This window comes from Telmatherina bonti (genome assembly GCF_933228915.1).
Source record: "Telmatherina bonti genome assembly, chromosome: 18".
In the NCBI taxonomy this organism is placed as follows: Eukaryota; Metazoa; Chordata; class Actinopteri; order Atheriniformes; family Telmatherinidae; genus Telmatherina; species Telmatherina bonti.
Genome location: NC_136616.1, coordinates 22,639,100 through 22,652,057, shown reverse-complemented (window position 1 = coordinate 22,652,057; position 12,958 = coordinate 22,639,100). Strand labels below are relative to the sequence as shown.

Genomic DNA, 12,958 nt, shown 5'->3' with positions numbered 1-12,958 from the left:
CCGTTTCCAACACACCTGAACCAAATAGCTGAATTTCCACACACACATATCATTCAGCTCAAGAGGCCTGGTTCAGGTATGCTGGAACCAGGAAATCAGGTTCCAGCATACCTTTTGTTGGAAATCAGATATCGGGGACTGGATTTGGGCATCTCTGATACACATGATATCAAAGGGTGCCGGTTTTTCCCATAAGAACAGAGATATTTTACATGCATTCCATTGCACACGTATTTTCCTTTATTCACACGCTGCACAACTATTTTATGTTCAAACATACGATAAGAAAAAAAGAAAACGTGAAAGGCTGTTACAGTGTTGTTACACTATCCTTCCAACATTGTAAAGATATTTTCAGAAAAATATTAGCAGTCAAAATCAGTTAGAGTGGCTCCCATTAAGCCTAAAAACACTTGGTTAGAGATTTGCATTATTTGTTATTCCAGATTGGTGACTAGAAATGTCAAACAAAATAAAAATCTTTATGATTTTGCTTTAGAATCTATGTTTGATGTTATATATGCCCCTTGCTTGTTTACTCACTGCTTAATTATTAATTATTAGCATCCACAAAGCCATTGGAGGAGCATTTGTGCTGTTGGGTTATATAGAACACATCCTTTAAGAGCACCTCCTTTTGCAGGAATACTTAATGAAATAAAAAATGATGGCTATTGTAGATCGGTCTAATCAATTCCTGCAGTATAATTGGAAAATGTGGCTGGTAAATAAAAACTGATATTTGAACAGCTGGGTGAAATGTAATTTCCCATCAGCCTAATGTGTTTGCAAGCCATCAACAGTTTGTAAACATTAATAACAATAAATTGGGATAGTTGAGTGCCTTAGAGGAGTGAGCAAGCAGCGTGAGAATTCAGATCACAGGCCTCTTCTAAATGATAATTTCACAGTCATTTTCAGCACATTAATAATAATGGTAAATCAAATGGTAATTATCATGAGGCTGTATCTGGATTATGTTTGACAACAAGCAGTTTTGTCATCTGCACCTGAGTCCTTTATCATTTTGCATTTGTTTTCACTGCCATTATGATGGAGAAAACACGTTTACTCTGCAGCATCTGTGCAGATTTCTTTGAACTGTCATCCCACACATAGCTCCCATATGAAATAAGCTGAATGAAGGCATTAGATGACTCAATTCTTTGTGGAAAAGTCTTATCAGTGGTTTTGGCCAAGCTCTTCCAGGCACTAGTCCCTCATTTTACCATCACAAAACAACTTAAATATCCTTTAACTGTCTTTGTAATTTGACTTTAATTGAAGTTCAAGGTTGGTTATATATCAGTATTCTGTCCCAATAAGCTGAAAAAAATTGTGGTTTTTTTTTTTTCCCCCTCTGACTGTTCAGTCTGCGCAGAAAAAAAAAAAAAAAAAGGTTATATGTGACCTCCATCACTGGCAAAAATGACACAGGCCTGTGATGGAAATCTTCAAGGCACCTTTATTGTATGCCGCATGGGAAGCTGCGCATTCGATGCAAGTTTCAAAGACAAAATATGTGAACGGGAACTTTGTGTGACATTTGTGTGATAGACTGTTGCCTGAACCCCCTCTCACAGGTCTAACAACTTATCAGTCTCCAGCGCTGACCTTTCTACACCAAACATTTCTTAGCATCTGAGGCACACACTGACTAGATGCACTTTTTCCTCGCAGAAATGCGTTTTTGTCAGTTCTCCTTTCAGGTACGAGGAAAAATAATACTTACTGTAAATTATAATGTGACAGTCTTAACATACAGATACATGGATGCTTTTTCTTTTTGTTCAATCGGCTCAGAAGACTTGCTTAAAGCGAGAAAGAAAATGCGTATTAGTATCTAATTTGATGGCAAAGGCTCAACAAGTACGTATAGAGACAGATAAAACATCCCAATACTGATTACATGTTTAAAAACAGGTGGAAATGGGGTCATTGTCTTTTCTGGTCTGGCTCCTTCACTCTCCAGGTTTCTGCGTATGCTGGCAAGCTCTCTCCCCTTGTACATGACTCTAGCCTGGATCTACTCGGTGGCCATGATTGTTAAGGGCATTGTCTCTGAGAAAGAGGCTAGGCTGAAGGAGACAGTGAGGATCATGGGCCTAAGAAGCGCCATCTATTGGCTGAGCTGGGCCGTGTCCTGTGTACTGCCGCTAGCCGTCAGCGCCGTCATGCTTACTCTCGTACTCAAGGTGATTTAGTAATTATTTAACAGTGGCTTAGAAAGGACCTAACGCTACTTTCAGAGAGTGGTGACCATCACATTTCATGAGGCGATGAAACGTAACCTGGGATTTTGGCATTTTATGACATTTTAATCCAAGCAAATTTCTACCTATTTAGCCTGTGATCAATACAAGTCCATCAAACACCATCCAATGTAGTAGTTTTAACGGCATCTAGTACAAAAAGAACCATATTCTGAGCAAGTCAAATGATCCATAAAAGGGTTTCATAGAAAACATCAGTACCAGGGTGATGGTTTCGCAAGCTCTCTAAAATTAGAGGATGGTCCTTTGTTAAACAGGCACGGTAAAATATTGATACGTTTAAGAATTGCTAAATTATATAATATAATTTTTATCTAAATGACAATTATATATATAAGATTTTTTTGGTTCCAATGACTCTAAATGAGAATTTATATATATAAATATATAAGATTTTTTTGGTTCCAATCATTCTTTACCCTGCCTGGCTTGACATAGTCACACAAATGAAAATAAGCGGGTCAGCCTGGAGCTAATCAGAGACATAGAATGCATGAAATGCTCAGATGGTGCTTCTCTGCACCGTCGAGGAAAGCCTAGCTAAACGGTAAGAGAGGCCGGATGGAAATTTGGGAGCCAGTCACATGTGGAAATCTGAGCTCGTAGATCTGTCTGGTCTCCAGGCTAACTCCGGCAAGTGTGTTAGAGAAAGAAAATCAGCTACTATAATCACATTTCCTTACTTTCCGTACTTCTACCTTAAGGAACTTTTAAGTGGATTGGAAATTAACTTTTCTCTGTCTTTTTTTTTTTTTCTCTTTTCTTTCTTCATTTAATTCTCTTCCCCCAGTATGGCAAAGTCCTGCAATACAGTGACCCCTCTGTAATCTTTGTCTTCCTGCTGGTTTTCTGCCTGGCCACCATCTCTCAGTGCTTCTTCATTAGCGTCTTCTTCTCTAAGGCCAACTTAGCAGCGGCATGCGGTGGCCTCATCTACTTTCTCCTCTACCTGCCGCACATCCTCTGCTACGCCTGGAGGGACGTCATGGGTTTCGGGGCCAAGGTTGCCGTGGTAAGTCCATCTTTAGCTCTGACATGGTTTTTAATATCTCCCCCTGCTGTTATCATACGTGAGGACCAATTTTTAATCTCTGCTCAATCCCAAGGTTATGTTTTTACCGCTTTAATCACACTTTGTCCGTCACTGTTGTTTGTTCCGCGTCCAGTTCCTTTTCCTGTTAAACCCAAACAGGCACAAGTCTGGTTTCTCTGGCTCTGCTTATTATGAAAGGAAGTGAGATCTTCTCTCTTGCCAGGACTATCTGTTTGAAATTTGTCACTGTGTTTGGAAAGTACTGGATAATAAAGCGTGAGCCGTGAGCTTTCCACATGAATTAAGGAAACCAATGACCTTACAATCACAACAGAGCTGCTAGAAGGATATGGTCTTAATATATTTATTAGTGTTTCTTCGAACTATTTTCCAAAAACATGGAAAGTTTTGTTGAAAGGACCCAACTGACAGAAACATCAACTCTTTCACAGAAGACAACATATGCATAGCGAGGAAGGTGGGTTTTTTTTCTTGCAGTCTCTGAGGGATAAAGATAAATAGTGTACCATTGCTCAACTTTCAGCGTAGCCTTTCTGCGTGACCTTTACGCAGCTGCTGCTATCATTTGTCCTCAAGCCGTCTCTTGCAGACAAAAACACACAAAATCTTGACTCTTCATTGCGGCGTGTGCGCACGCATCCTCGAAGAATTTTAATCAGGTCATGTTTTCTTTTATGTCAGCCTCAGCGGTGCCGTATCAGGTGCGTGTGGCCACTCATGTTTCCCTTGCCACTGTTTCAATTTGAAATACTATCTTGCTCCATGTCTGGCAAAAGTCCCCTTCTGCTGTCAACTTTCATCTTCACACACTTGTTTTTGCAGAAAATACACCCCGTTTTAGATGAAATTGCGTGCCCTTGAGTAGGTCCTACATCATAATTCCTTTCTAGGGAGAACTTTTCGGCCAGTTGCCTTTTTAAAGACTGAATTCTGGCGAGGTTGGCATTTTACATATGAAACACAGGAAACCTTATTTAATCTCTCCACAAAGTGCCATTACTGGGTCTCCCCATGGCGCTAAGATTTTTCTCCCCTGTTCTAGTTGGATGGATAGCCCTCTAGCCCTCTAATTAGCATGAGCGATGGTCCTCTGACCAGACTACTATCCAGTTCATCCTAACACTTTATCAGAGATGTGTCTGTCTCTGTGCCGTTCCTTTTTTAAATTTTTTTTTGCTCTAAGCTCAGATGAAACTACGTCAAGCCAAGGCATGCCGTTCCTCCCACATGTTGTCCTTGATAATGAACTTTTTAAATGTGAATAGGATTTTAAAAGATTACCCGGATTGATAAGAACAGTTTTTCAATGTGTACCTGATGAGCTTTGGGCTGCGTGTAGTAGGCTTCTGTAAAAAGAGGTAACCGTTTCCACCAAAGAGAGCCCACATGTCTTTGGAAAAGCAGGTTTTCAATTAAACACAAAAGTCCTGGAAAATCTTAAGAAATATTAAATTGCAAAAATTAAAGTTGAACCTGATTTCTTTGGGGAAATTATGCGACTCCTCTGACAATCATTAGGAAATGCTGCACGTTGTACGGCCTCCTTTAGGGCTCTAATTAAGGTTATTTTCATCATCAGTTACAAGTGTTGGGGGCCTATTTCAGCATTTGTTCAGTAGCCGGCAGTACAGAGGAACGGATAGAGGAATGATATGCAACAAAAAAAAATCCCCAGCTGTGTCTGCTTTAACCGTCCAGCTGTAACAGTGCCCACTGATGTTTGCATAAATGGCTGTGCAGTTTCCTGGAGATGATGTTCTCCGCTCACATTTTGTGTGTGACAAACAACCCAAATGCCTTCACGCTGCTAATCCTCCCATCTGAAAATCAATAAAACAAAGGAATATTTGATGCTTGTACTTGAAAAGTTAATAGGATTAATAGTTTAATTAGTCCAACTCTTGCATTTTTTTTTTTACTTTTTTTTTTTTTTTTTTAAAATCTGAGAGTCTCTTTGCAGATAAGCAGACTTGACATTTTCATGTAAGCCCACAACTGAACATTGCAGTTTTATAGGAAACATCTTTAGACAGACAGGTATTAGTGTCTGATGTGATCCTTGCCAGTCATTCAGCTGTACTTATCAAAAATGAAGAAAAAAACAAAACAAAAAACAAGAACCTAGATTACTTTTCTTCTTAACAATGTTTTTCTTGTCCACAGCCGGCTGAATGACGGCTAACTCTCCAGTTTGACATGTGTTCAATAGTGGGGGCTTGTTTTGTCTGCCTCCTGACTTATGCCCTTTTTTTCAGCTGCCAAAGGAGTAGGTCCTGTTGTTTTGTCAGCCATTCATACAGAGGTCAAGGATGGGTGCCCAGTGGCCCCTGGCCCTGTCTACCCTCATCTAGTGACTGATTGGCAGATGGGCAGTGGAGGACAGCACAGGAAGTTGCCCGCAGTGTTTACAGCCAGGCTATAGGTTCAGCGTCACCGCAGAGCATCCCAGTATGGTGGTGTAACATCGGGCCTCCATGACGATTTGTCTCTCAAGCTTCAGCAAACACTTCTGCTGAGGGATAAATGCTGCGAGCAAATGAGGTGTGATAAAACAGCTGGCAGGCAACATGGCAATGCTGTATGAGAAGCCACGGCAGATGATGTCTTGTGGGCAAAGCATCATTTGTAGTTTCCTACTGTATGAAAGATCCAACAAATCCTTGTTTGCAGCAGATGCATTTTAGGACATATTTAGGCTGCTAATGATTTCTCGTGATATCCCCTTAATTCTGTGGTTAATGATTATTGTCAGGTCATTTTTACAATTTGGCTGAATGCATCAGAAAATAATCCTTGACCTTATCAACAATGATATTTTTTGGAAATGCACAAAAGATATATGAAAAATGAAATAGTTTGGATTTTGTTAAACGGAATATTTTTACTTGAACTTGAGCTGGTTTGCTAACTGTGCAAGTGGAAAAAGGAACAGTTTACAAATCGTCCTTAGTAAAAAGTGTTCTGCTAATATGGCGTCAATCATCTCAGTTCAATTTAGAAATCAGAAATGTACTTTATTTGGTAATTTCTGAGCCGTACTATTTTGGCAACCACTCAAGATTCTCGATCCGAGCTTAGCCGTTTCCCTCCACTTAACGTTTTCTTGTACAGTATGCTAGCACAAAGAACCGCTAACTCCAGCAATTGAAGATTTATTGAGATGTATCAACGCAGTTTTCTATTTGCAGTAACGGATAAGCATCAGAGACAGTCACAGCATTCACTTTCCAATAATCCTTTAAAATATGGGGGCTCCACCAGGCTACGATTCTACCAGACATGGCTAACTCCAGGGACTTCAACTCTGTTTAGTAAAGCCATGCTGTAGCATGTAATCGGTTTCACTAATCATTTGTGTTCATTTTGTTGGGTTTGCTCTGTAAGGTTGTTGTTTAATAGGTTTTGCTGTACCGATGTCAGTGTCATGTTTAATTCTGTTCTGTTCTGTTTGTGAGGGAACATCATGAAACAATTGGGAATGGTCATGCACCAGAGACACAATATGAGTGTGTTGAGTTTCAATCAGATGATGTAAAATAGAGATGTATGAACCTCATGTAAAAATATATTTTCAAAGCTATTATACTCTAACCATTAATATTTGTAAGATGAATGTCTCTTTATTCCCAGAGTTTACTGTCATGTGTGGCATTTGGCTATGGGTGTGAGAACTTTTCCAAATACGAGGAGCAAGGCATCGGCATTCATTGGCACAATATTGCCAAGAGTCCCGAAGAGGGAGGACGCTACACCTTCATCGTGTCCATCATCATGATGCTTGTTGATGCTCTTTTGTACTGGCTGCTCACCTGGTACATAGAAAATGTCTTTCCAGGTAATTTTTTCAAGCTATTTAATTAGGATCATGTTATTAGAACAACTTTATTGTTCTAAAACAGTTATTCAGTGAGTCAAGTCAGCTGGATTGGGCTGAATTTAGTTGTTCAAAGAGGTTTTACTTACACCCAGAGGAGCTTTTGGAGGTTTAATGGAGATAGTGGTAGATTTCAGTTCACTGAAACCACTGCTGCTTTGATTTTTAATGCAATTATTTCACATATTAATGTCTTTCCATTAACACATACATCTTGACAGCCCTGTTAGAAAGTATTGGAATCGATGTTGATGATATTAGCAGGTTATGTCGACTCTTAAGACTCCTTTTATGTGACATTTATTTTCATTTTTTCTACAGCCTTTTGATCTGGTGCTGTTATATTACAGTACTTAAATTATGAAAATGAGATTGGATTGACTATTTACTTGGTATCGGGTTATTTCTTCTTTGTTTCTTTTCCTTGTTGTACATCAGCCGCCCTGCTCAACGCTGCCCCTGTGGTTTCAGGTGGTACAACTCAGTTTACTAGATCAGTCCACACATCTGAAAGTCTGCCAAATTCTGCATGTAATCGATGCAGAAGACAGATGAATGTTTTGTATCCACCTTTAGCTTATAACTCCTCTTCTGATTAGAGAAGGTTTCTCTACTTTTACATAGATGGACTCTTTCACTTCTGGCTCAAACCACTTTTTCTCTCTCCAGGATTTTAACATTGACTTCCTGTAAGTGTGACCTTTATTATTACGATTATGAAGATGAGCTCAGTCCTGGCCAGATCATTTGGTTCACCTGTGTCAGATCATCTGTCTGTTAAGTAATTGTATTGTTTGCCCCAAGTTCTATATAGCATATAACACTGGAGTCATATACTGAAAGTGTGGAGTCTCTGCTGTGGCATGGGACAGTTTCTGTCTGAAGGCTTTGCAAACTCTGCCACACAATCAGAAAGAAACTGTTCCTAAGAAGCCAGCTCCAGCAAAGAGAGGCCATCTATGTGAAGGAAGAGAAACACACACACAAATCCAGCTGACTTTACCCAGTCTCCATTGGATATCATGAACTGGATAAATGAAACCCTTCACAGACCTTTCACTGATGTAATTTAAAAAGCAAAAGATGGGGATAAAGAGACTCAAGGCTGTTTCTCTTTTTTACCCATTGGGATTGAAGTTCTAACATGAATAGATCCCAAATATTCCCATCTTAATAGGCCATTTTTAAGATATTTGTCATGACCTCTAATTCAAAGAAAGCAGGGTTTGTGTCGGGAGTGCGGACTGGCACATAGAGCACTGTATTTGCTTGAGTGAAGCTCTCATATAAATGTGAGCAACGTTCTCCACAATTGATTGCAGGTCAATATGGAATTCCCAGGCCATGGTACTTCCCTTTCACTTCATCTTATTGGTGTGGCACATCAACAACGGCGACTGGAAGTGACACAGCTTTGCTAAAAGATTCCAATGCACATAATGGTAACAAACTGCTTTCTAATCTGTATCTTTTCTTCTGCAGCATAAGTGCAGCACAACCCACTCAGTTATAAAGCGCTTACCATGTATTTTTCTTGTTTGCATTGGGGGGGGGGGACTGTTCTAATAATAAGTGTAAGTGAACAGAGAAGGGTTGCGAACAAACATTAACACCTTATTTGCCATATCAGGTGATAATAGGGCTTGGGGAAAAAGGTGTCTTAAAGTCAGGAACTTGCTAAAAGCAACCATTTCCAAACGAGCATTCAGGTTAATGAAGTCAGTTATTTCTAGTCTCTTAGTGATTAGGGCTGTTTTTATTTTAGGTTTTGAATAACAGTATTAAATATTAAATACTATGACTAATGAGCTGGCTTGAATTTGAAAAGTAAGAAGGTATTTTTGTCATAAATGCTATTTTTGAATGCATACAACCCTAAAGTGTCTTGATCCAGCTGATGTAACGTTACGCTTAGCAGATAACGTTACTTTCATATCTGTCTTTAGTATATCAGGAATGAGGGATATCATTTTGTTGCTATTTAAGCTTTGACTTTGTATGTTTCTCTGGTTATAACTGTAAACATCTATTTGTGAAGAATATCTGGAGAAACCGCCACCTAACATGAAAGCAGGGGTGTCGATTCGCAATCTCGTCAAAATCTACAAGACCGGCAAGAAGCTGGCAGTGGACGGACTGAGCCTGGACTTCTACGAGAATCAGATCACATCTTTCCTCGGCCACAATGGTGCAGGAAAAACAACCACAATGTGAGCACTGTTGTTTGTTTATCCCTTGGAATAATCTTTACTATCTCAGCGTCCGTGTCGTTTTGCAGGGTGCAGCTAGCACAATGTTCGACTGTGCTGCAGCGGCAATAATTCAGTGGTCACTGCTTTCAAAGACGGACTTCTACCGAGAGGGAATTTTTCAGACAGAGTCGGCCGCTGTGTTGATAGTGGGAGTTATCTAATTGCAGCTTGAAAAATAGGTAGAAAGTTGGCAGGGGTTTAGGATGACAGCAAATAAATGAAACCCAGTGGCCCAGAAAGTATGAGCGACAGCGAGAGCAAGCGAAGCACGACTAAGGGCTGTGGGGAAGACATCCGCTCTGAGCAACTGGAACAAAACATAACAGGGCACAGTGAAAGAAAGGACAAAGAAAGGACTCTGTCACACACTAAAGCTCTGTGTCAATGCAACGCCAGAGCACAATATCTTCTTATCTGTGAGATGTAGTGAAACAACTTGGGTTGTGTATGAATACAGAGACATAAGAGATCTGCTTCCAGCGAGGAAGGCAAAGATTTTTTTTTATTTTTTTATCAGTTTTAGCTCTTCAGCTGCATTACAGTAAATCTGAACATTTGTAACTTTAGTTGCAAATGCATACAGACACTAAATAAGCAAACATCAAACTTGTATGAACTTTAATATGCTATGCTGTCATGTTCTTTGTTTGTAGGTTTTATGGTTATGTGTTTGGTACAAGAAAGGGTTATGAATAAACTAAGCTCCACTGATGCCATGAAAATTTAATTACACAAGGTTTTTAGTCCTTGTTTATTAAATAGGCTAAAACCACAAGAAATAAAATGGCCCTTTAAGGCTGTTTTATCATTATTACTTTGTATTAAAATTGATTTTGTACAATGTAAGAACTACATGGACTACATGCATTTGCCATCTTCTTCTTCTTGGTAATAAATCAGCTTAGATGAATTGTACCAGCTAACAAACCAATGATAAAGTAAGTAGGAAACACATCCCAAAAAACAAACAAAAAAAGTTGTCACAAAAACAAAAAGAGTTGACATTTTAAAAGCTACGTGCAAATTCCAGCTTTGAAAATAAATGGACACAACAAATATCCATGAAGTAGAAAAACTAGATAATACAAATGACTAAAACTCCCAAATTTTGTTGTGTCCTGTTGTTTAGTCGTTGATAGGTTTTACACCTGATTGCCAACATATTTTTAAGTTTTGCAACTTTAGAAATTGACACGTGTGATTTTTTTGACATAATTTCTCAATAGAATGACCTTGAAAATTCAACTTTTAAAAAAGCAAAACATTCCGCATGAAAATTTTTATAGAAACCTATAAAATTAACCTTCTGATGCATGAAATAAAAAAAAAAAGCCTTTTTTTTTTGTTGTTTTTTTTTTTTTTCACATGTAATATCTTACTTCTACCAACATGTATAGAGACACTTTTCTTTGTCGTTTATTTGACTATTTTTTTTAGTTTGCTTATTTCATCTATTCTATATGTATTTATAAATAAGGTAATTTATTTATTAGAAATATTCTACAAAAACTGATTAGCATCTTATTCTTGTCCTGTTTATCTCTGCGGTATGTTTGGAAATTACATGTACACATATATATAAAATTTTACAATATATTAGTTTATTCTTCAGTCAATGACAGTGTCTTGGGTGACTTTCCTAATGCCCACTGAAGTGGCAAAAATTGCAAATATACCATCCTTAGTCATGAATGTACTAGAAAACAGCCTTTAGATAGGTGTCCACTGTAGTGGAAACGATGCATCAGGGTTAAAAACAGTGCTGTTAAACATATTACAGCCTGTCATGGTCTTGTTTTGTTTTGATGTAAAACAGATATTAAATTAAAGTTAAAGAATAGAAATGTTACCTTCACATTTATTTTAAAGCATTTAAAACATTACATTTGAAAGATTTTAAACAATTTCAGCTAAAAATTGAATGATTGCTATTATGCACAGTAATGGATTTTTTTTTAAGTGACCCTGGATGTTTGTTTTTAGGTCCATTCTGACTGGACTCTTCCCACCGACATCAGGCACAGCTCTTATCAACGGATACGACATTCGCACTGACATGGATAACATCCGGAAGTACTTGGGAATGTGTCCTCAGCATAACGTCTTATTCAACGAGTGAGTGAATTTATTAAAAAAAAAAAAAAAACTTATGATCTTATCTATCCACTAAGTTAATCATATTTTTCATCAGAATAATGGGGGAGGCCGTCATTTCATTGCAATTTAATCTTATTCATAATGAGGGCTCAGTATTAGCTCATGTTTCTCGGCAACACACCTTCATCCCACTTCTTAATAAAAACGAAATGACCTTTATTCACCCAGTCCACTAGATTCTCCTAATGGTGCCATTCCGTACCATTATCCTGTCTTATTTTCCCTTTGTTTCCCCTCTACTTCTCTTCCTCCAAAAAACCGATTCCCCTCAAACTCGATTTGAGTCTTACATCATAATTACGGCCGAGCACCTGCAAATTACTTCCATTAATATTAATTCCAGACAGTGAAAGCATCTATTTTCAGTCGGGTTAAAATATTCATGCAAACATAGAGGTTGCGCATTACGACATGTTAAATCCTCGGCTGTGAAGCTGTCGACACAGATTTAATTAAAGACCATTCCTTTGTTCTGGAGAGTTTAATTACGCTGCTCATAAATTGTCTTGATCAATTCGTTAATGTGAGATTTGGGACATTCCAAATGCTCGGGCGTGATTAAGTTGCAGATGGTTTCTTGTTTTGGTCACTCATGCCTCCTCAGGTGTCTAAACCGGTCTCCTGATGGGCTCTTTCTCGCCTTTCTAGGCTGACTGTGGAGGAGCACATCTACTTCTACGCCCGTCTCAAAGGGCGCAGCCGCAGTGAGGTGAAAGCGGAGATAGACCAGATGATTGAGGATGTCGGTTTACCACATAAGAGGAAGGATCTCGCAAAGAACCTGTCCGGTGAGCGTGTGTGTGTAAATGTGTGTGTTTACTGACATTTTTCAAGATCTGTGTATCCCAGTGGGTCTGACTGACATCGCGTGGAGTTATAAATTTTGCTTTTGATGTGTGCTTGAGCTGGTGCAATTAAAAAAAAAAAAAGAAATATTCCTTATAATTTATCCTTTCTGTTGATAATATGCTGTTCGTCTGCCAAATGTGCGGCCGCGTTGCACATTCACCCCACCTGTGTGTCGCAGGTTGTAATTCATTGTCTTGGGGGGCATGAGCAAGTCCTACTTGATAAATTGTCCCCAGTCACGGCTTGCTTGTGAGCAAAATCACTGAAATATGACTTTCAAGGTTGATCTATGCTGACATTTCCACTACATTAGCACTACATTGGATGCATTTTGAAGAGCTCACTAAGAGAGTAGAGACTGGAATTATGGTGGGAAGGTGTATCTGCTCCCAGGCCATCAATCATCTCACAGCTTGCAAACAGCAATAAAACACGGAAAGGAACGTCTGGACATATTTATTCTATAATCACTTCCTGACATTGTGTCTGGATTACACAT

General features: G+C 38.8%; 1 protein-coding gene across 1 annotated transcript in view; it reads left to right on the top strand.

Annotated features, from left to right (window-relative positions):
- LOC306769368 (phospholipid-transporting ATPase ABCA1) overlaps positions 1 to 12,958 on the top strand; it is a gene marked incomplete at both ends in the record, with an annotated part of 181,952 nt that overhangs the window by 57,121 nt on the left and 111,873 nt on the right. Inside the window, 6 exons of the mRNA XM_079257951.1 lie at positions 3,064 to 3,285; positions 6,958 to 7,162; positions 8,524 to 8,643; positions 9,240 to 9,411; positions 11,437 to 11,568; positions 12,259 to 12,398. Coding sequence (XP_079114077.1) covers positions 3,064 to 3,285; positions 6,958 to 7,162; positions 8,524 to 8,643; positions 9,240 to 9,411; positions 11,437 to 11,568; positions 12,259 to 12,398 — 991 coding nt within the window. The remainder of the gene's footprint in view (positions 1 to 3,063; positions 3,286 to 6,957; positions 7,163 to 8,523; positions 8,644 to 9,239; positions 9,412 to 11,436; positions 11,569 to 12,258; positions 12,399 to 12,958) is intronic.